At 42.7% G+C, this 24,692-nt stretch overlaps 1 protein-coding gene across 1 annotated transcript in view; it reads left to right on the forward strand.

Annotated features, from left to right (window-relative positions):
* The window catches only part of rbm46 (RNA binding motif protein 46), a 50,603-nt gene extending 28,431 nt beyond the window's left edge, over window positions 1-22,172 (forward strand). Inside the window, exons 4-5 of the mRNA XM_067970158.1 lie at window positions 15,431-16,225; window positions 21,832-22,172. Of these exons, the coding sequence (XP_067826259.1) occupies window positions 15,431-16,225; window positions 21,832-22,034 (998 nt within the window). The 3' untranslated portion in view covers window positions 22,035-22,172. The remainder of the gene's footprint in view (window positions 1-15,430; window positions 16,226-21,831) is intronic.
* The last annotated feature ends 2,520 nt before the right edge of the window (window positions 22,173-24,692 follow it).

Consider the following 24,692-nt stretch of genomic DNA (forward strand, 5'->3'; position numbering starts at 1 on the left):
ATCCAAAGTGCCAAGGCACCCTGGATTCCATGGGCTCGTACCTTCTTGACCAGTCTCCTGTGGGGGACTTTATCGAAGGCCTTACTGAAATCCATGTATACCACATCCACTGCGTTACCCTCATCCACACGCCTAGTCACCCCCTCAAAAAATTCAATTAAATTAGTCAGACATGATCTTCCCTTGACAAAGCCATGTTGACTATCCCTGATTAATCCTTGCTTCTCCAAGTGGAGACTAATTTTGTCCTTCAGAATTTTTTCCAATAATTTTCCTACCACTGATGTTAGGCTCACTGGCCTGTAGTTCCCCAGTTTTTCCCTACTCCCCTTCTTGAATAATGGTACTACATTAGCGGTTCTCCAGTCCTCTGGCACATCCCCTGTGGCCAGAGAGGTTCTGAATATATGTGTTAGAGCCCCCGCAATCTCCTCCTTTGCCTCACACAGTAGCCTGGGATACATTTCGTCCGGGCCTGGGGATTTATCCATTTTTAGGCCTGCTAAAACCGCCAATACCTCCTCCCGCTCGATGTTAATATGTTCGAGTATATCACAGTCCCCCTGCCGTATTTCCATGTCTACATCGTCCTTCTCCATGGGGAAAACAGATGCAAAAAATTCATTTAGAACCCCTCCTACATCTGCCGGCTCCACACACACATTGCCATTTTTGTCCCTAATGGGCCCTATTTTTTCCCTAGTCATCCTCTTACCCTTAATATACTTATAAAACATCTTAGGATTTTCCTTTATTTTGCTCGCCAGTGTTATTTCATGGCCCCTCCTTGATCTCCTAATTTCTTTAAGTATCCCCCTGCACTTTTTGTACTCCTCTCGGGCTTCCTCCGTCTTTAGCCTTTTGTATCTGCCAAAAGCCCTCCTTTTTTTCCTAATCCATTCTCGTATATCCCCTGACATCCAAGGTTCCCTGGAGTTCTTGGAACCACCCTTGACCTTTACGGGAACATGTTGCCATTGTATGGTCTCAATCTCTCTTCTGAAAGACTCCCATTGCTCCGATGCGGATTTTCCTACAAGCAGCTGATCCCAGTCCATTTTGGCCAGATCCTGCCTTATCCTATTAAAATCGGCCTTCCCCCAATTTAGAACCTTTATTTCCGGCCCCTCCCTGTCCTTTTCCATGACCACCTTAAATCTCACCGAATTATGGTCACTGTCACCAAAGTGCTCACCTACTAGCACTTCTTCCACTTGGCCGGCCACATTCCCTCGAATTAGGTCCAGTACCGCCCCCTCTCTTGGAGGACTTTCTACATGCTGGCTCAAAAAGCTCTCCTGGATGCACGTTAAGAATTTTGTACCCTCTAAGCCTTTTACACTCTGAGTATCCCAGTTAATATTGGGGAAGTTGAAATCTCCCACTATTATTACCCTATTATTTGCACAATTTTCTGAGATTTGCCTACATATCTGTTCCTCTATCTCCCCCTGACTGTTTGGGGGCCTATAGTACACTCCCATCAAAGTGCTTGCCCCCTTTTTGTTTTTAAGCTCCACCCATATGGCCTCATTAGAGGAACCTGCTAATATATCATCCCTCCTTATGGCAGTAATTGATTCTTTAATTAATATTGCGACCCCCCCTCCTCTTATACCTCCCCCTCTGTCTCGCCTGAAGATTCTGTACCCCGGAATATTGAGCTGCCAGTCTTGCCCCTCCCTCAACCATGTCTCTGTGACAGCAACAATATCATACTCCCATGTGTGTTCAGTTCATCCACCTTATTCGCAAGACTCCTTGCATTAAAATAGATGCCATCCAGCCTTGCCCTTACATATTTGCCCTGTCTTCCAAGCTGATTTGTTTTTTTCTCTATATTTGGCTGTACTTAAAGTGGATTAGTCATCTGGCCCAGGTGGGATGAACCCTAGGTTGCTGAGGGAAGTAAGAGTGGAAATTCCAGAGGTGCTGGTCCTAGTCTTCCAAACTCCTTAGATATGGGATGGTGCCAGAAGACTGGAGAATTGCAAATGTTACACCCTTGTTCAAAAAAGGGTGTAAGGATAAATCCGGCAACTGCGGGCCAGTCAGTTTAACCTCGGTAGTTGGGAAGCTTTTAGAAATGATAATCCGGGACAAAATTAATAGTGTCTCGGACAAGTATGGATTAATAAAGGAAAGCCAGCACGGATTTGTTGAAGGGAAATCGTGTTTAACTAATTTGATCAAGTTTTTTGATGTGGTAACAGAGAAGGTTGATGAGAGCAATGTGGCTAATGTGTATGTGGACTTTCAAAAAGTGTTTTATAAAGTGCCACATAATAGGCTTGTCAGCAAAATTGAAGCCCAAGGAATCAAAGGCAGCATTGGTATGAAATTGGCTAAGTGACAGGAAACAGAGAATAGTGGTGAACATGTTTTTGTTGGATTGGAGTGTGTTCCTCAGGAGTTGGTAGTTGGACCCCTGCTTTTCTTGATATATATTAATGACTTGGACTTGGGTGTACAGGGCACATTTTCAAAATTTGCAGATGACACAAAACTTGGAAGTGTCGTAAACAGTGAGGAGAATAGTAATAGACTTAGAGGACAAAGACAGGCTGGTAGAATGGGCGGACACATGGCAGATGAAATTTAATGCAGAGAAGTGTGAAGTGACCCATTTTAGCAGGAAGAACAAGGATAGGCAATATAAAATAAATGGTACAGTTCTAAAAGGGGTGCAGGAACAGAGAGACCTTGGGGGTAAATGTGCACAAATCTTTGAAGGTGGCAGGACAGATTGAGAAAGTGGTTAAAAAAGTATACGGTATCCTGGATTTCATAAGAACATGAGAAATAGGAGCAGAAGTAGGCCATCCGGCCCCTCGAGTCTGCTCCGCCATTCAACAAGATCATGGCTGATTTTCTACCTCAACACCATTTTCTTGCACTATCCCCATATCCTTGATGCTTTTAACATTTAGACATCTATCGATCTCTGATTTGAATGTACTCAATGACTGAGCCTCCACAGCCCTCTGAAGTAGAGAATTCCAAAGATTCACCACCCTCTGAGTGAAGACATTTCTCCTCATCTCGGTCCTAAATGGCCCACCCGTTATTCTGAGGCTGTGACCCCTGGTTCTAAACTCCCCAGCCAAGGGAAACACCCTTCCTGCATCTACCCTGTCGAGCCCTGTAAGAATTTTGCATGTTTCAATGAGATCACCTCTCATTCTTTGTCCAACATGATTTCCCTTTCATAAATCCATGTTGACTCTGCCAAATCCTATTATTATTTTCTAAGAGTCCTGTTATCACATCATTTATAATAGATTCTAGCATTTTCCCTACTACTGATGTCAGGTTAACAGTTCCTTGTTTTCTGTCCAGAGGCAGAGAGTACAAAAGCAAGGAAGTCATGCTGAACCACATCTGGTGCATTGTGTCCAATTCTGGGCACCTCACTTTAGCAAGGATGTGAAGGCCTTAGAAATGGTGCAGAAAAGATTTACTAGAATGGTTCCACGGATGAGGGACTTCAGTTACTTGGATAGACTGGAGAATCTGGGGTTGTTCTCCTTAGAGCAGAGAAGGTTGAGAGGAGATTTGATAGAAGTGTTCAAAATCATGAAGGGTTTAGATAAAGTAAATAAAGAGAAACTGCTCCCTTTAGCGGAAAGGTCGAGAACCAGAGGACACAGATTTACGGTGATTGGCAAAAGAACTCAAAGCGAAATGAGAAAAAACTTCTTTACGCAGTGAGTAGTTATGATCTGGAATGCGCTGCCTTAAAGGGTGTTGGAAGCAGATCCAATTCATGGCTTTCAAAAAGCAATTGGATAAATACTTGAAGGGAAAAAATTTGCAGGGCTACAAGCAAAGAGCGGGCGAATGGCACTAACTGGATTGTTCGTACAAAGAGCTGGCATGGGCCGAATGGCCGCCTCCTGTGCTGTAACCATTCTATGATGCTATTCCCTCCTCCATTCTAACCTCAGATCCTCTACTGTGCCTGCTGGTTTTCTTTCTCTGTTTTACTTTCTTCTGTATGCAGCCATAAAGGGATCCAGCAAAATGGGTGTGATGATTTTCGTTTGCTGAGGCAGGCTATCAAATTGGGTAAACAACATCAAAGTAGCATTTTAACTGCCTAGAATCTCAGAGCTTTAACTTCCTCATACTACGTAGAATTACATAAAATGTACAGCACAGAAACAGGCCATTCAGTGCAACTGGTCTGTGCCGAATCATATCATATAGCTCTCTGTTAACTTATCAAAAACTCTCTGTTACATCAACAAAAAACTCAATCAAGTTAGTTAAACATGATTTGCCTTTAACAAATCTGTGCTGGCTTTCCTTTATTAATCCACACTTGTTGAAGTGATTATTAATTTTGTCCCGGATTATTGTTTTTAAAAGCTTCCCACCACCAAAGTTTAAACTAACTGGCTGGTAGTTGCTGGGTTTATCCTTGCACCCTTTTTTGAACAAGGGTGTAAAATTTGCAATTCTCCAGTCCTCTGGCAATACCCCTACCTAAGGAGGATTGGAAGATTATAGCCAGCACCTCTACAATTTCCACCCTTGCTTCCCTCAGCAACCTAGGATACGTCTTAACCGAACCAGGTGGCTTATTTACTTAAGTACAGCCGGCCTCTCAGTGCCTCCTCGTTATCAGGTTTTAGCCCATCCAGTATCTCAGCTACCTCCTTTTACTGTGACCTTGGCAGCATCATCTTCCTTGGCAAAGGCAGATGCAAAGAACTTATTTAGTACCTCAGCCATGCCCTCTGCCTCCATGCATAGATCTCCTTTTTGGTCCCTAATCGGCTTCATCCCTCCCCTTACTTCCCGTTTACTATTTATACGCTTATAAAGGACTTTTGGATTCCTTTTTATGTTAGCTGCCAGTCCATTCTCATACACTCTCCTTGCCCCTCTTATTTCCTTTTTCACTTCTCCTCTGTACTTTCTATATTCAGCCTGGTTCTCACTAGTATTATCAACCTGACATCTGTCGTACACCCCTTTTTTCTGCTTCAACTTACTCTCTATCTCTTTCGTCATCCAGGGAGCTCTGGCTTTGGTTGCCCTACCTTTCCTCCTCATGGGAATGCATCTAGACTGTACCCGAACCATCTCTTCTTTAAAGGCTGCCCATTGTTCGACTACAGTTTTGCCTGCCAATCTTTGATTCCAATTTACTTGGGCCAGATCTGTTCTCAACCCATTGAAATTGGCCCTTCTCCAATTAAGTATTTTTACTCTAGATTGCTCCTTGTCCTTTTCCATAACTAATCTAAACCTTATGATACTATGATCACTGTGCCCTAAGTGATCTCCCAATGACACTTGCTCCACTTGACCCACCTCAACATACTGATCAAGAAAGTTCTTCTGAACACACTTCAGAAATTCCTCCCCTCCTCTATGCCCTTTACACTCATACTACCCCAGTCTGTATTAGGATAGTTGAAGTCCTCCATTATCGCTACTCTCTAGTTCTTGCACCTCTCCATAATTTCCCTGCAAGTTTGCTCCTCTATATTTTTCCCATTGCTCTTGTGGCCACATAAATGCTGTGGCTACAAGAGCAGGTCAGAGGCTGGGTATTCTGTGGCGAGTGACTCACCTCCTTACTCCCCAAAGCCTTTCCACCATCTACAAGGCACAAGTTAAGAGTGTGATGGAATACTCTCCACTTGCCTGGATGAGTGCAGCTCCAACAACACTCAAGAAGCTCGACACCATCCAGGACAAAGCATCCCGCTTGTTTGGCACCCCATCCACCACCCTAAACATTCACTCCCGTCACCACCAGCGCACCCTGGCTGCAGTGTGTACCATCCACAGGATGCACTGCAGCTACTCGCCAAGGCTTCTTCGACAGCACCTCCCAAACCCGCGACCTCTACCACCTAGAAGGACAAGAGCAGCAGGTACATGGGAACACCACCTTGCACGTTCCCCTCCAAGTCACACCCATCCCAACTTGGAAATATATCGCCGTTCCTTCATCATCGCTGGGTCAAACTCCCTACCTAACAGCACTGTGGGAGAACCTTCATCACACGGATTGCAGCAGTTCAAGAAGGCGGCTCACCACCACCTTCTCTAGGGCAATTAGGGATAGACAATAAATGCTGGCCTTGCCAGTGACACCCACATCCCATGAACAAATTTTTTTTAAAAGTTGGTGGCCTATAGAATACACCCAGTAGTGTATGGCGCCTCTATTGTTTCTGAACTCTAACCAAATAGATTCTGCCCTTGACCCCTCAAGGACATCCTCTCTCACCAGCACCGCAGTATTCTCCTTAATCAGTACTGCCACACCCCCCTCCCCCCTCCTTTTTTTCCTTCCCTATCTTTGCTAAATACCTTGTATCAGGTATATTTAGTACCCAATCCTGCCCTTTGTTGAGCCAGGTCTCCGTTATCTTCACTACATCATATTCCCATGTGGCTATTTGCGTTTGCAGCTCACCAATCTTATATACCACGCTTCATGCACTCTAAACCTATCTTAGACCTTCTCGTATTTTCTCTTAGTCTGATCCCACTTAATACTGTACTATTTCTTACTTTAGTGCTGTTTGTCTCTCCCAATCCTTTGTGCAGCTTGTTTCTCCTTTCTAATGCTACCTCCTGGTCCCATGCTCCACATGAGCCTCCTCCCATCCTACTTTATCTAGCCCTCTCAGCATAACCTTCTATTCCTTTCTCCCTCATGTGTTTATCTAGCTTCCCCTTAAATGGATTTGCTATTCGCTTCAACTACTACTTGTGGTAACAAGTTCCACATTCTTACCACTCTGAGTAAAGATGTTTTTCCTGAATTCCTTATTGGATTTATTGGTGATTGTCTTATATTTATGGTCTCCCCCACAAGTCTCCCTCAATACTACAGAAAGCTTAGAGAAGTAGCAGGGGTGAAATTAAAAAGGAAATCAGGAAAGCAAAGAGAGGGCATGAAAAAAATATTGGCAAGTAAAATCAAGGAAAACGCAAAGATGTTTTATAAATACATTAAGAGCAAGAGGATAACTAAGGAAAGAGTAGGGCCTATTAGAGACCGAAAAGGTAACCTGTGTGTGGAGGTGGAAGATGTTGGTATGGTTCTTAATGAATACTTTGCATCTGTCTTCACAGAAGAGGGGGATGATGCAGAGATTGTAGTTGAGGAGGAGGAGTGTGAAATATTGGATGGGATAAACTTAGTGAGAGAGGAAGTATTAAGGGGATTAGAATCTTTGAAAGTAGATAAATCACTAGGGCCGGATGAAATGTACCCCAGGCTGTTAAAGGAAGCAAGGGAGGAAATAGCTGAGGCTCTGACCATCATTTTCCAATCCTCACTGGATACAGGCATGGTATCGGAGGGTTGGAGGACTGCTAACGTTGTATTGTTTAAAAAGGGAGAAAAGGATAGACCAAGTAATTACAGACCAATCAGTCTAACCTCGGTGGTGGGCAAATTATTGGAATCAGTTCTGAGAGACAGTGTAAACCGTCATTTGGAAAGGCATGGATTAATCAAGGACCGTCAATGTGGATTTGTTACGGGAAGGTCGTGTCTGACTAACTTGATTGACCCTCCTTGTTACCTCCTCAAAAAAGTACAAAGCCCATGGGATCCAAGGGAAAGTGGCAAGTTGGATCCAAAATTGGCTCAGTGGCAGGAAGCAAAAGGTAATGGTTGACTCGTGTTTTTATGACTGGAAGGCTGTTTCCAGTGGGGTTCTGCAGGGCTCAGTACTAGGTCCTTTGCTTTTTGTGATATATATTAATGATTTGGACTTAAATGTAGGGGGCATAATTAAGAAGTTTGCAGATGATACAAAAATTGGCCGTGTGGTTGATAGCGAGGAGGCAAGCTGTAGACTGCAGAAAGACATCAGTGGACTGGTCAGGTGGGCAGAAAAGTGACAAATGGAATTCAATCTGGAGAAGTGTGAGGTAATGCATTTGGGGAGGACAAACAAGGCAAGGGAATACACAAAAAATGGGAGGATACTGAAAGGTGTAGAGGAAGTGAGGGACCTTGGAGTGCATGTCCACAGATCCCCGAAGGTAGCAGGACAGGTAGATAAGGTGGTTAAGAAGGCATATGTAATACTTTCCTTTATTAGCCGAGGCATAGAATATAAGAGCAGGGAGGATTTGCTGGAACTGTATAAAACATTGGTTAGGCCACAGCTTGAGTACTGTGTATAGTTCTTGTCACCACATTACAGGAAGGATGTAATTGCACTAGAGAGGGTACAGAGGAGATTTAAGAGGATGTTGCCAGGACTGGAGAATTTTAGCGACGAGGAAAGTGTGCTTAGGCTGGAGTTATTCTCTTTGGACAGAGGAGGCAATTTAATTGAGGTGTACAAAATTGAGGGGCCTAAATAGAGTGGATAGAAAGGATATTTCCCTTAGCGAGGTCAATAACCAGGGGGCATAGATTTAAAGTGATTGGTAGAAGGATTAGAGGGAGCTGAGGAAATATTTTTTCACCCAGCGGGTGGTGGGGGTCTGGAACTCACTGCCTGAAAGAGTGGTAGAGGCAGAAACTCTCAACTCATTTTAAAAGTACCTGGATGTGCACCTGAAGTGCCGTGACTTACAAGGCTATGGACCAAGTGCTGGAAAGTGCGATTAGGCTGGGTGGCTCATTTTCGGCCAGCGTGGACACAATGGGCCGAATGGTCTCCTTCTGTGCCATAAATTTTCTATGAAGTGGAAACATCTTCTCTACGTCTACCCTATCAAACCCCTTCATAATTTTAAAGACTTCTATTAGGTCATCGCTCAGCCTACTTATTTCCCGAGAAAAGAGGCCCAATCTGTTTAGCCTTTCTTGATAAGTATGTCCTCTCAGGTCTGGTATCATGCTTGTGAATCTTTTTTGCACCTTCTCTGGTGCCTCTATATCCTTTTTATAATATGGAGACCAGAACTGTGCCCTGTACTTTAAGTGTGGTCCAACCAAAGTTCAATACAAGTTTAGCATAACTTCTCCTTTTCAATTCTATCAATCCCAGTGTTTGGTTGCTTTTTTAAATGTCCTTATGGGCCTGTGTTACTACTTTTAATGATTTATGTATCTGAACCCTCAGATCCCTCTGCTTCTCTACCCCACTTAGGCGCTCATTATCCAAGGAGTATGTGGCCTCCTTATTCTTCCTACAAAATGTAACACCTCACACCTTGTCTGAGTTGAAATTCATTTGTGAATTTGCACACCCATTCTCCAAATTTATTAATGTTGTCTTGTATTTTGTCACAGTTTTCTTCAGCATTACCTATACCCCCCAATTTGGTGTTGTCTGCAAATTTTGAAATTGTATTTCTGATTCCAGAGTCCAAATCATTTATGTAAATTGTGAACAATAGTGATCCTTGTGGAACACCATTTCCCACCTTTTGTCAGTTTGAGTAGCTACCCTTAACTCCTACTCTCTTCTGTTCTGTAACCAACTTGCTATCCATTCTGCTACTTGTCCCCTGACTCCACATATCGAAAGCCTTTTGAAAATCCAAATATATTACATGTACTACATTACCCTTGTCTTCTTTTTCTGTTACTTCTACAAAAAATTCAATAAAGTTGGCCAAGCATGATGTACCCTTTTGAAATCCATGCTGACTATTCTTTTATTACATTTTCAGTTTCCAAATGTTTTCCTATTACACCTTTCAGTATAGATTCCATTATTTTTCCTACCACCAATGTTAAGCTAACTGGTCTATAGTTCCCTGGACTTGTTCTATCTCCCTTTTTAAATATAGGTATTACATTAGCTGTCCGCCAGTCTTCTGGCACTATTCGTTTTTCTAATGAATTTTTATATGTATGTTATAGTGCCTCTGCTATATCTTCCCTTGCTTCTTTTAATATGCATGGACGTGTAATCCATCCAGGGGTTTTATCCTCTCTAAGTTTGATTAGTTTATAAATTAACTCCCCCTTTCTATCTTAATTGGCTTTATATCTTTTATGATCTCTTTTTCTAATGTCATGCCCACTTTGTTAGTCTCCTTGGTAAATAGTGAAACAAAGTAATTGTTCAATATTTCTGCCATTTCGCTGTCATTGCCTGCGAGTTTATCTGGTGCATCCCTTGATCTATCCCAATTTCTCTTTTGTCATTTATGTGTCTGTAGAATACTTTACTATTTCTTTTTATATTCTTTGTTTAATTTTGTAGTTCCTCTTTGCCTTCCTAATTGCTTTTTGACTTCTTTCCTAACCCCTTCATATTCTATTTTGTCATCCTCTCCTTTGTTATCTATGTTTGACTACACTGTACTTTAAAACACTATTTAAAGGGACCTTTTTTTTCCCAAAACTTGCTGTTTTGTTACAGCATATAATACATGTATTCTAGAACCTAATCTAATGCCTCTTCTAGGTGTTTCCCAGTTACAAAGTGAAATTGTTACCCGCTGGATGTCAATGAGAGCCTTTTGGGATTGAAGTGGCTCTGTACCTCATTGTGCTGAGTCATGAGATAGTCCATCATCTAATGTCGTGACATTTGATGCTGCAGTGGTTAGCTGATCTAATCTGCTTTCCAGCATACTTCCTGTCATTTGGAGGAGGAGGGGCCAGATGTCCTATCACACTGAGCCTCATCTGTGCCTATTCTGCTGCTTCAAGGGCATTCCCTCAGCATGTCGAATTATCCGTGTGGGTGCTGACATCTGTCATTGTTGAGGTTTGTGAATCATTTTGTAATTGTGCTCTCCATCCAGTCCCCGACCATGTTGAAGGTAGGTGAGAGAATCTGCTGTACAGTTGAGCCCAAGTCCTCCATGCCAGCAGTGTGAGTACTCATGGGAGAAATTCTAACTGGGTGAAGGACTTTGTGATATGAGGAGCTCTGTTATAAATGATCCTGGAAATGTTCCCTGGTAGACTGAAGTTCTGAGAAGCCATTGTAGAAGACATTGTGTCAGAGACTGGGTATTTTGTGGCGAGTGACTCACCACCTGACTCCCCAAAGCCTTTCCACCATCTACAAGGCACAAGTCAGGAGTTTGATGGAATACTCTCTACTTGCCTGGATGAGTGCAGCTCCAACAACACTCAAGAAGCATGACATCATCCAGGACAAGTCAGCCCGCTTGATTGGCACCCCATCTACCACCCTAAATATCCACTTCCTTCACCACTGGCGCACCTTGGCTGCAGTGGGTACCACCCACAGGATGCACTGCAGCAACTCGCCAAGGCTTCTTCAACCTGCGACCTCTACCACCTAGAAGGACAAGGGCAGCAGGCACATGGGAACACCACCACTTGCACGATCCCCTCCAAGTCACACACCATCCCGACTTGGAAATATATTGCCGTTCCTTCATCGTCGCTGGGTCAAAATACTGGAACCCCCTACCTAAGAGCACTGTGGGAGAACCTTCACCACACGGACTGCAGCGGTTCAAGAAGGTATCTCACCGCCACCTTCTCAAGGGCAGTTAGGGATGGGCAATAAATGCTGGCCTTGCCAGCAATGCCCGCATCCCATGAACGAATTTTTAAAAAAAGATGGAGGTAGTGCTAGTTCTTGTAGGATGCTTTGGACAGAATCAAATGACTGCAGGTAATGCTTGTGCTTACATATTTTGAGATCCTAGTGCTCTGCAACTAAGGAAGAAAGTGAACTGGCCGCCTGCTCAGCAGCTTTCTGCTCCTCCACTGCCACCAGCATATGCTGCTGCTCACTCATGCTTCACTAATGCTCCCTCATCAAACTAAATTCCCAGGGGTGGATATATTTGTGCCGGTGCTTGCAACAAATTGAATGAGTGATGTTGGGTATTGTAAGCTGCTGGTTTCTTCTGGGCCACTGGGAGCTCTGGTATACTTATGTAGTAAAATATATTGGGAGTGGGAGTTGTGCTTGAGTGTATGCCTGTGTGAGAGTGAGTGGAGGGAGTAAGAAGACAAGAAAAGGATGGTAATAGCTCTGAATTTGAGGGAGGCCTCTGGCTTCACTCTTCTCCACTCTTTCTATAATCTCTTCACGTGATTTTCAGGGTGGCCTCCTCAAACTTTCTTAAGAGGAGAATGTGATTTAATACAAGTAAAATATGATAATGGAGAAAATAATGAGATTTAAGAACCAACAAAACTCCGGGACCTGATGATTTTCACCCCAGAGTATTAAACAAAGTAGGTGCGGAAAGTACATAAGATAGATAGATTAAGTGAGTGGGCAGACCTGGAAAATGAAGTTCATTGTGGTGAAGCCATCCAGTTTGGATCCAAGAAAGATAAATCTGAGTATTTTTTAAATGGTGAGAAACTAGGAACTGTGGGGGAGCAAAGGGGGAGCAAGTCCATGTAAACAAATCACTAAAAGAAAGGCTTCCATTTATGGAGTGCCTTCCATGACCTCAGGACTTCCCAAAGTGCTTTACAGCTAATTAAGTACTTTTTTAAGTGTAGTCACTGATGTATTGTAGGAAACACAGCAGCCAATTTATGCACAGCAAGGTCCCACAAACAGCAATGAGATAATGACTAGATAATTTGTTTCAGTGATGTTAATTGAGGGATAAATATTGGCCAGGGCATGCGGAGAACTCCCCTGCTCTTCGAATAGTGCCATGGGATCTTTTACATCCACCGAAGAGAGTATACTGGGCTTCGGTTTAACGTCTCATGTGAAAGATGACACTTCCGACAATGCAGCACTCCCTCAGTACTGCACAGTGTAAAGCTAGTGCACTGGTGCAAAAAGCAATCAAAAAGGCTTATGGAATGTTGGGATTTATCTCAAGGGGGCAGGAATACAAAAGGGAGTAAGTTACACTGTGGGGGGCTTGATCAAGAAGTTTGCAGATGAGACAATAATTGGCTGTGTGGTTGATAGTGAGGAGGAAAGCTGTAGACTGCAGGAAGATAACAATGGGCTGGTTGGGTGGGCAGAAAACTGGCAAATGGAATTCAGTCCAGAGAAGTGTGAGGTAATGCATATGGGGAGGGCAAACAAGGCAAGGGAGTACACAATAAATGGGAGGATACTGAGAGGTGTAGAGGAACAAGGGGACCTTGAAGTGCATGTTTGCAGATCTCTAAAGGTAGCAGGACAGGTAGATAAAGTGGTTAAAAAGGCATACAGGATACTTTCCTTTATTAGCCGAGGCATAGAATATAAGAGTAGAGAGGTTATGCTAGAACTGCATAAAACATTGGTTAAGCCACAGCTTGAGTACTGTGTACAGTTCTGGTCACCACATTACAGGAAAGATGTAATTGCACTAGAGAGGGTACAGAGGAGATTTACGAGGATGTTGCCAGGGCTGGGGAATTTTAATAATGAGAAAAGATTGGATAGGCTGGGGTGTTTTCATTGGAACAAAAGAAGCTGAGGGGAGATTTAATTGAGGTATATAAAATTATGATGGGAGTGGATAAGGAGGACCTATTTCCCTTAGCAGAGGGGTCAGTGACCACGGGGCATAGATTTAAAGTAATTGGTAGAAGGATTAGAGGGGAGCTGAGGAGAAATGTTTTCTCCCAGTGGGGGTCTGGAACTTACTGCCTGAAAGGGGGTGGTGGAGGCAGAAACTCTCAACACATTTAAAAAGTACTTGGATGTGCACTTGAAGTGCTGTAACTTTCAGGGCTGCAGACCAAGTACTGGAATGTGTGATAGCTCTTTTTTGGCCAGTACGGACACAATGGGCTGAATGATCCCCTTCTGTGCTGTAACTTTCTGATTCTATGATGCTTCAGTTGTAGAGAACCTTGGTCAGTCCTCATCTGGAGTTCTGCATGCACTGCATTTCAGGAAGGATCTATTGGCCTTGGAGGGGGCACAGATTCACCAGAATGATACTGGGGCTAAAATGATTAAATTATAAGGACCGGTTACATAAACTTAGCTTGTATTCCCTTGAGTATAGAAGTTAGAGGGGTGATCTGATAGAGGTGTTTAAAATGATAAAAGGATTCAATAAGGTAAGTACACAGAAACCCAGTGCCTTGACCCTGCAGACTTTGGCGGGTTCTGTGGTGCGCATGATCCTGAGCCCTTGCAGATTGTTTAGGCCAAGATGAGTATGATACACATTTGTTAGTACCAGAGGGTGAATATGATTGTACACCACTCCATGAATTTAAATCACTATCTGGCCAAAATTCCTGGGTCTGGGAGTGTGGAAGGAAGACTTAAGCCCAGATTTCAACTCGAGGCGGCAGTTATGTGGGCGGGGCTGAGTGGATGTTCAAACTTTCTTGACCTTGGCGGTGCTAGCCAGTGGGCGGGAGCAAAATATCGGGTAACTGGAGCCACCACCGAGGAACGGTCTCTGGCAGTCTGGGAGGTGGTTCAGGGAAAGCCCAGAGCAGGCCTCACAGGGAAAGTCAAAAAGAAGTAAAAATGCTTACCTTTTTGGGCCTCTTCTGGTCACGACGACTGTTCCCACAAGGTTGATCTGGAAGAAAAGCTACTACAGCTTCCCCACGTAGGCCTGTGGTTCGAATATCTGATGTAATCGGTCTACATATTTAAAGAAGGATCCTGATGGTTTCCAGTGGATGCCCCTCTTGCCTGCTCAGGTTAAAATCAGAACCTGCGGGAAGAGAGCGGGACCTTGGCGAGTAAGTTCCATGGGTGATTTAAACTGCCTGACCTCCCAGTTTCTGCCAGATGGGCATGTATTAAAATTGCCCCTTTAAGTTGGATAGGGGAGTGGGTGGTGCAATTTGATGAAGGACCTGATTCTGCTGGTTCTCCATCCCTATAATTAAGTTGTGAAATTCTGACTGAAGGGGGTGGTCACTTTTTTGCCCACTCCCTTCCATCGTGATGTCACCTCAAATAAGCATTAAGCACGTATGCTAGTGCAGGCCTACCAACGAGAATTGATTAGTGTGATTGATTACCATTAGAAAAGTAGCACTAGGCATTTCTAGCAGCATTTTTAAAAAGAAATGAAAATTGATCTTCAGTCAGTCTGCGCTCTCCACGGAGTGGCAAGGTGCTGCTCCGATTTTCCTGGTCCCCTGCAGCGTGATCACCCACACAGTGTTGTAAATGGTGCAAACACCTGCCTCTTTTATGCTTTGACCCTGTCTCTGGGATTTGGCGGCCAGCAATCCTGGTCTGCTATACTTCCAGTGGCAGCTGTAGAAATTTTGGACCCTGTGTAATTATTTTTTCAAAAAAAGCATGAAATTATTTAAGTATGTAGATGTAATTTAATCTAGGTTTAAGCAATGATTATAACTGGATAGGATATCACCATAATCTCTTGTTTAGACTAGACTAGTGTCTTACAATAACTTGGTAACTTAATTATATATTCTCTATATATAATTTTGGGCAAATTTCCTTAAGATTTCACAACCTGTACACATGAATAATCCAACATTTGTAGTAGCATAGTGATGTAAAATAACATTTTAGCAATTAACAACTTAGCTTTATGCTTATGTTGCATTAGAAATTAAATCTTACCTGTTATTTTTTTTAAGGTACTTTTCAATTGTGGGGGCATACTATTCAGGTGGATTGGGCAGACCCAGAAAAAGAAGTAGATGAGGAAACTATGCAAAAAGTTAAGGTACTATACGTCCGAAACCTGATGATATCTACAACAGAGGAGACTATCAAGATGGAGTTTAACAAAATCAAACCTGGAGCAGTTGAACGTGTGAAAAAACTCAGAGACTATGCATTTGTGCACTTTTTTGACAGAGATGATGCAGTTACCGCTATGAATATTATGAATGGAAAGTGTATAGATGGTGCTAGCATTGAAGTCACCCTCGCAAAGCCAGTTAATAAAGATGGCTCTTGGAAATACACTCAAGGTAGTCAAGTCAATCTTAATTGTGAAAGTCAACGAATGACGTTTACAAACAAAGAGGATGGGGGACCAAAAACCCCAGGAAGGTCACCAAGTTTACCAGCACGTCTGAATGGTCACCATAGTCCATGCTCACCTGAACTGGAGAGGTGCACATATCCTCTTTTTCCAGGAATAAAGCTTACACCTTTGAGTATTTATTCATTAAAGCCTAGTCATTTTCAGTCCTCAGTTACACACTTGGAGTATTACTGCAACAAAAATAACTGGGCACCACCCGAATACTACCTTTATTCTACTACAAGTCAGGATGGGAAGCAGCTGCTTGTTTATAAAGTGGTTATTCCATCCCTTGCGAACAGTTCACAAGGTACACTTAGCCATTTCATGCCTGATAAGCTCTGCACGATGCTGGAAGATGCTAAGGAGCTGGCAGCACAATATGCATTAACACATTTAGGTAAGTATTTCTGACTTCCCTGCTTGTGTTAATTTTAAGGTGCGCAGAACTAATGAAATTTGCATTATACTGTATTGAAACAATGTATATTTTATAATTAAGACACCTTTTTAACTGTAGTTTTGAAGTAAGGAAGTCCTACACTCTACCTTGCACAAAGTTAATTTAAAATAAAATTTCTAACTTGTAGGAGGTATTACATCTTCCACACAACACTGGAATGGACTGGCACTGGGCTACGTTCTGAGAGGGGGAAAAAAATCACAAAAACGAACAACCTCATTTTAAGATGACACTGGAAGTTTTTCCCATGTGATCAGTTCCAATCTTGCAGAGTATATAATCTTGCTCTGCAGCTATTTTTTTTAAACAGTATTGATAAAATGTTTGACATGGAAGTTTATTCCAGGGATCTCTGCCTAAGGGTCCAAGTGAATAAATACTCTTTGCCAATATATTTACCAATAAAGTTGTAACCAGGTTGGATTAGTGTGCCACCAGGCCCTGTGGGCAAGGTTTGTTCACCAAAGGGTCACAAATCTCCAGACAACTGGGAAAATGTTACTCATTTTCCAAAGTTAGGGGAATGGGACTAATTGGCTAACTCTTTCGAAGAGCTGGCACAGGCACGATGGGCCGAATGGCCTCCTGTGTTGTACCTACTCTGATAGTTGCCACTCCTGATGTAGGATTAAATACAGAGTGGAACAAAACAGCAGAAAGCAGCATCTCTTCTTCTGGATTCACGAGCAAAAAACATGGCTTTGATGTGTCATTTTGCATACTGGCATGGGTGGCTATAGTAATGCTGCTGTGGAAACTACAGCAGCAGCTACTGAACTATGTTTTGACTGTAAGGCATTTTGGGGGGGACAAATAGAGATACTGCTAGATTAAATTAAGAAAATTCAGCAGAATGCATATGCTGTGACAGGGATATGGGCTATGAAAAGTAGAATTCCTTATAAAAGTCTCTTCATTCAATGACAGGCTGTGGCAGTGCACACCTCAGCTACCTTTCTTGTGACACGCGAGAGTCCCGGACATCTTGGACTACACAACAACTTACACTTATTATTCCTCATTTATAGAAGAATGTTATAGGGCAGACAGAGAAAACATTTGATGCCAAGGAGAGCAAAGGGAAATCAGAAAAATTTAGATGCATGGTGAAAAAACATTAGAAAGTATGGAGTTGAATTTCAATAGGGGTACTCTCAATCATCTGCTGTAACTTAGGGGGAATATCCATGGAAACCCCAGAGAAACAGCGTAAAAGCCGTTGACTTATTTCTCTGGGGTTTCTGTGGATCTTCTGGCGAAGTTATGGTGGACAATTGGGAGAACACCCATGGAAATTCAACCCTAATATTTTTTTGAAGCATTTTGATAGCAGTGATGGGGCAGAGGGATTTAGGGAGGTTGAAGGAGTGGAGGGAGGAGAGAATAAGGAGTAAACCAATGTTAGGGAAGTGGAGGATATGTGCAGGGACATATGCCTGAAGGAGATTGATGAAATAGGGTTGACTGAGATCATGGAGGGATTTAAAAGTGAAGAGGAGGATGTTAAAGTTAAATTGCTGGGACATAGAGTCAGTTTAGCTTGGCAAGGGTGGATTGGGATTTTATGAATCTGTTGAAATTTGTGACGGTGGGGAAGTTAGCTAGGAAAGCATTTTAAAAGCGGTGTTTCCAGATAATAAAGTTGTGGATTAGTGTTTCAGCGGTGGTGGACAAATAAGGTAGAGGTGTGAGATGTTATGGAGGTGGAAGTAAGTGATTTTGGTAATAGAATGAAATGGGGAAGGAAGTTTTGATCAGGATTGAACAGTACACTTCTGGACATCGCCTGAGGTCGCACTTGAGAAGGTGGATGGTGTCAAGATCACAGGTGGTAGATGGAGCCAAAGAGGATGACTTCAATTTTGCTGACATTGAATTGAATGAAATTACGACTCACGTAGCTTTAATGTCGGACAGGCAGTTGGAAAGTGTAACCACCGCCTTGGGATTGATGGCGGAGGTGGATTTGTGTGCCCTTGACATACATGTGGAAGCTGATGATATGCTCCTGAATGTTATTACTGAGGAGGGGGTAGTATATAAATGATGAAGAGAAAGGGTCTCAGGATAGAGCCATGGGATACGTTGAGGTGACCCTGCAAGCATGGAAGCAGAAAACATGGGAAGAAATGACTTTGTTCCAAAGGCATTGGAGGGATTGAGGAAGATAAGGAGAGATAACCAAGCATAATTGTTGTCATCCAGGATGTCTTTTATGATTTTTGATTGTTATAGATGCCAGATTGGAAGGTCTGAAACAGAGTGGTAGGAGAGTAGTTGCAAGGCAACAATGTATTCTAAGACTTTGGAGAGAAATATTGAAAGTAGAAGAGGTAATTTTACGAGTTAGTACTTCCGTTGTGGAGGTTTGCCTGCTGCATATTGGAAATTCAAGCGTGCTGCTCCCTCTGATTTTGTCCCAGTATATTGTGGAAAGTGAATATTCGAATTCTCAATGTGCAGTCTAGCCAGGTGAGGCTCTGTCCCAAGAACACAAACTTGTAAAATTAACCAAAGAGTGAAAATTGGAGGAAATGGAGGGGTTATGATTTTATTTTCAGTAAGGGAGTGATGATAGTAGTTTTGAAGGAAGTAGAGACAGTGCTGAAAGATACAGATTGCTTTAATGAGTACTGGGGGAGGGAAAGTAGAAGAAACTTGGTTGGTTGAGCTTGGTTGTAAAGGGAAGATTGGGAGTCGGAAAGGAATTTTTTAAAAAAATTCGTTCGTGGAATGTGGGCGTCGCTGGCCAGGCCAGCATTTATTGCCCATCCCTAATTGCCCTCGAGAAGGTGGTGGTGAGCCGCCGCCTTGAACCGCTGCAGTCCGTGTGGTGAAGGTTCTCCCACAGTGCCGTTAGGAAGAGAGTTCCAGGATTTTGACCCAGCGACGATGAAGGAACAGCGATATATTTCCAAGTTGGGATGGTGTGTGACTTGGAGGGGAACGTGCAGGTGGTGTTGTTCCTATGTGCCTGTTGCTCTTGTCCTTCTAGGTGGTAGAGGTCGTGGGTTTGGGAGATGCTGTTGAAGAAGCCTTGGCGGGTTGCTGTAGTGCATCCTGTGGATGGTACACACTGCAGCCACGGTGCGCCGGTGGTGAAGGGAGTGAATGTTTAGGGTGGTGGATGGGGTGCCAAGCAAGCGGGATGCTTTGTCCTGGATGGTGTTGAGCTTTTTGAGTGTTGTTGGAGCTGCACTCATCCAGGCAAGTGGAGAGTATTCCATCACACTCCTGACTTGTGCCTTGTCGATGGTGGAAAGGCTTTGGGGAGTCAGGAGGTGAGTTACTCACCGCAGAATACCCAGCCTCTGACCTGCTCTTGTAGCCACAGTATTTATGTGGCTGGTCCAGTTAAGTTTCTGGTCAATGCTGACCCCCAGGATGTTGATGGTGGGGGATTCGGCGATGGTAATGCCGTTGAATGTCAAGGGCAGGTGGTTAGCCTCTCGTGTTGGAGATGGTCATTACCTGGCACTTGTGAATGTTACTTGCCACTTATCAGCCCAAGCCTGGATGTTGTCCAGGTCTTGCTGCATGCGTGCTCGGGCTGCTTCATTATCTGAAGGGTTGCGAATGGAACTGAACACTGTGCAATCATCAGTGAACAGCCCCGTTTCTGACCTTATGATGGAGGGAAGGTCATTGATGAAGCAGCTGAAGATGGTTGGGCCCAGGACACTGCCCTGAGGAACTCCTGCAGCAATGCCCTGGGGCTGAGATGATTGGCCTCCAACAACCACTACCATCTTGCTTTGTGCTAGGTATGACTCCAACCACTGGAGAGTTTTCCCCCTGATTCCCATTGCCTTCAATTTTACTAGGGCTCCTTGGTGCCACACTCGGTCAAATGCTGCCTTGATGTCAAGGGCAGTCACTCTCACCTCACCTCTGGAATTCAGCTCTCTTGTCCATATTTGGACCAAGGCTGTAATGAGGTCTGGAGCCGAGTGGTCCTGGCGGAACCCAAACTGAGCATCGAAGAGCAAGTTATTGGTGAGTAAGTGCCGCTTGAAAGCACTGTCGACAACACCTTCCATCACTTTGCTGATGATTGAGAGTAGACTGATGGGGCGTTAATTGGCCGGATTGGATTTGTCCTGCTTTTTGTGGACAGGACGTACCTGGGCAATTTTCCACATTATCGGGTAGATGCTAGTGTTATAGCTGTAACCTGGAACAGCTTGGCTAGAGGCGCAGCTAGTTCTGGAGCACAAGTCTTCAGCACTACAGGCGGGATGTTGTCGGGGCCCATAGTCGGAAAGGAATTAAAAGAAGAGGTCACATGAGGCAGAGCCAGCTGTAAAGATCCCCTTGATTTGTGACATAAGGATATTGAAGAGTTCCTCGTACTTAGTGACGAGAGCGTGCCCTATTGAACATTAATGACAGCCCGAGGCTCCTGCCAAGAATCTTCATGTGGATCCGGGCTTTCTGAGGCTTCACATCAGTTGCTCGCAAGATTTCCACCTTCCATCTGGAATTTGATTGTTGGTTCTATGCAGGAATTTGCAGAAGTGTGGGAAAGGATCACTGGATTGTCTAAGAGGATACCTTCTTCAATTCACAAGCACACCTCCAGGATTCAATGAGTCAGACCTTCAAGACCTTATCATGGTTTTGCCATCCATGAAAAACAACTGCAAAATGTAACAGAAGAAAGAATTCATCCTGATAAAGAGAAAGGTGATTCCCATGAAGGGTGTTTTGTAGTTTCTTCCTCCCACCCCCACCAAACAAAATGGGGACTATGCAATAGTCTTCGTAGACTTAACGGACTGCAGCGGTTCAAGAAGGCGGCTCACCACCACCTTCTCAAGGGCAATTAGGGATGGGCAATAAATGCCGGCCTCGCCAGCGACGCCCACATCCCATGAACGAATAAACAAAAATATTCTGAAACTGGAGAAATTTAAGATGGAAATAATACTATGGATTATCCAGGTATTGTGCCCAGAGTACTGGTTTGAGAGGTAGATGAGTTTGTTTGAAAAAGAAATAAGATGGTGTGAGAAGAAATGGCATATATAAGTACAGACTGGATAAGTTACATGCTCATGAAAGGTCTCAACGACGTCCACTCCGAGCAGGCATATGCCCTCTTTCTGCCTCTTCCCCTAGATTACTACGTGGTCAGTATGTAATTACCATTTTCAAGCCATGATTCTCCTACAGAAGTTACCAGGTCCATAAATTTCAGATGGATGCTGATTTGTGAATGTAATGAATATGGAAGAACTTTATATTATCTGACTATCTTGAGACTGGATAGATGTCTAGCTTTGAAATGATTAGCCCTGAAGCATCAGTATAATAAAAAATATGGACAGTAATTAAAAATATTCTCTAAAACATGCTTTTAGATAAATCAGTATGGTAAAAGCTTATGAAGGTCCTCATGACACAAAATGGTGGCTGTTACAGTGAAGTGCTTATAGCTGAACTCTGATATTGCATTGTACTTTACATTTATTTGTAATTGAAACAAAATACTGTACTTATACAATTTTTGCGAAATAATGTGAGTTTTTGTGTATTTACAGACTACAGTTTGCGTCGGACCAACTCAGTCAATAGTCTCTCTCAAGTTGGTGCACCTCTCGCAGCCTCTGCATCCAGTCTGCTTCAGTATACATCTAGACCTTACTCCTATCCTAGCTACCCATTGTCAACAACGCTACCTCTTGGTAACAGCAATCATATCGGACAACGATTATATGTTTCCAGTCATGGGTCTTTCTTCTAAAGAAGTACTGTAAGTGGAATACCCAAATATTGTAAAGGGTTTTTTTGGAATGCAAGTTAGCTTTCTAAAAATATTTTCGTTCAATTGTTACACTATGAAATTTACTGAGGAACAAATGTGTAATTTTTTTCTGTGTATAGACGCTTTGTCAAATTGTTTTTATGTTCTTGTTAAAGATTTAAGAATACTGTTATGAATTTGGCAAGTTTCTCATCATAGTGACAATCTACTTGTCTGTTGCCTTTCAGTTACCTTACTGCTTAATACCTACAGCATTATTAATGCACCAAAATTAAGACTTCAACTAGGATTTATAGCTACAGTAATGTACAAGAACAATGCTGTATTTTCTTTTCATGTTGCAGTGTTCACTGTCTCACTAGGTCAGTTTTAAGCTAACCCTCCCATCGGGAAATTGAAGTCAATGGAGAGTAATATTGGGTGGGGTGTAAAACCGGCGTTACACCTAATGCCGTGGGTTTCCCTCCTGGCGAATTAGGTTAAAATTGCCCCCCCACTGTTTCAAATTGTTAAACTTCACAATTTTCTTGTTTTTGCCATGCCTGCATGTTCTGGTTGTTGAAAGAAAATTATTTATATTGTATTGGTTAAATTGTTGCAATCATGTGTTCAATTAAATATCACTAAAATTTTTTCTGTTTTGATTTTTTTTAAATGGAAAGTACATTTTAGAAGAAGTTCATTGACCAATGTGGAGAAGAGCAACCAACTGTAGGGTCATAAAATTCACACAGTGGAAGAATTTGTGTGACATATTGTGGAAAAATTAATTTTAAAAAACTGTAATTTTTTTCTTTATATTTAGTATGAGAAGTTAACCAGTTAAATATACAACTAAAATATACTTAAATGCTGTGTGCTATATATATTTTTGAATAAATAACTCTAATTTAAAAATCATGTACTTGCATACAATGCTATGTATAAAAAGCATGTAAATCATAGAATCATAGAAGTTTACAACATGGAAACAGTCCCTTCGACCCAACATGTCCATGTCGCCCAAAGTAATTGGCCTGGAGTTTCTGCATGATTTCCGCCCAGGTATCAGCTTAATCTGGGCGGAATCGAATGAAATAGCGCTAAAGATTGTGGAATTTTAAGCGTAAGTGAGTTGCGCCCATAACCACTTTACGCTGGTTCAAAGGTCCATTCATAGAACCATACTGAACGGAAGGAGGCCATTCGGCCCATCGAGTTCGCAGTCCCTGCCTACAAAATTGGTCATGCTTCCAGGTCGGAATGGTGAGTTACAGCAGATTGCGCACATTCGGGAATGTTCATCACATTGCACCCAGATTCTCAGGCACCTGTGGTCACATGAATCCAGCATTAATCACCTAACCTGCAGTGACCAGCAGTCAATTGAAGTCTGAAGTCCGTTTCTCTTGCTACTGCTGCAATTATTTTATATTACTTTAAATTCAGTTTAAATTCTGTCAATTGATCTGCCCTGGGCATGTAAAACCTGTGACCAGCAGTCAATTGAATCCAACAGGTGTGACCTGCTCTGCTGCAGTGATTAGTTAATTGAAGTCAGCAGTGACCAGCAGGCAATTGAAGCATTGAATCAGTCAGTTGAAAAATGGCACATTTCATGGTAATCCCACTCCTCTTTGTGATGCTGGGGAATGCCCTGTTCCAGTCACAAATCTGTTATGATCGATTATGCTGCTTGATTGTGCTAATTCATGGGAGAATTTGTGTTCGGGCCTATTCTAATGAGTTTGTGCAGAAACTTGGTTGTAACTTCACCTCGGCAAAATGGGCGCAGTGTCCAGCACATTCTGGACGTATTTTGCGATTGCACTCCTAGCAGATACTCCACGCCATTGAATCAAGTATGTTTAAAGTTTTCACACCATGATGTTTTCCTATTTATATTTCAGAATTATCCATCATTTTTTCTTTTTTAGCTCAATATTTAGCCAAATGCTTTGATATCAGTTGTTCATACAAGGGATTGAATATGGTCCTTCTTAAGCCATGTAAATATTATGGTCATGAAATTCTTTGGGAGTTCTAACGGTGTCCTGCCATAACTCTGACCTATGGAACCCCCAAGGAAATGGCATTTCTCAGCTCTTGCCAGAATTATGACAGGAGACCAGTAGAAACTCCACAGAATAGCAGGGCATAAAGATTTACAGTAACTAGAGAAAACTACAGATTCAACATGGTACATTGAATAACAATTTCTGTACAACCAACAGCCAAAGGTATACTGAATTTATATTTTTCATTTGGTTTAACCACATGAGCTACTCATTTTCAGTGTTCCTGAGAGAAAGTTGGCACTTCATGAAGGCATCAGGCATCTCCTAATGAGGGAGTGAAAATTAGATGGTGTTTCTCTAACAGACTCCTTTTGTGTGCCCTTCGGTGACTGGGTAGCAGTGGTATTGGAGGTAATTTGAGAAGCAGGCCACCCACTACATACTCTAGTGCAAGGTGTGTATCATTGTGAGGGAGAAAATGACGTAAAAATGCGTTGTTTTCTTGATCAATTATAATTTACGTATTATTAGTAGGTCGTCTTTCTAACCTGGAATGATCACAGGGACTTCTACCCCTTTCTGGGAGACTTTGAACAGAACCACATATTTTTCCAACTCAACACATTGGACTGTTGATTAT

This window comes from Heptranchias perlo, chromosome 1, assembly GCF_035084215.1.
Source record: "Heptranchias perlo isolate sHepPer1 chromosome 1, sHepPer1.hap1, whole genome shotgun sequence".
Lineage (NCBI taxonomy): Eukaryota > Metazoa > Chordata > Chondrichthyes > Hexanchiformes > Hexanchidae > Heptranchias > Heptranchias perlo.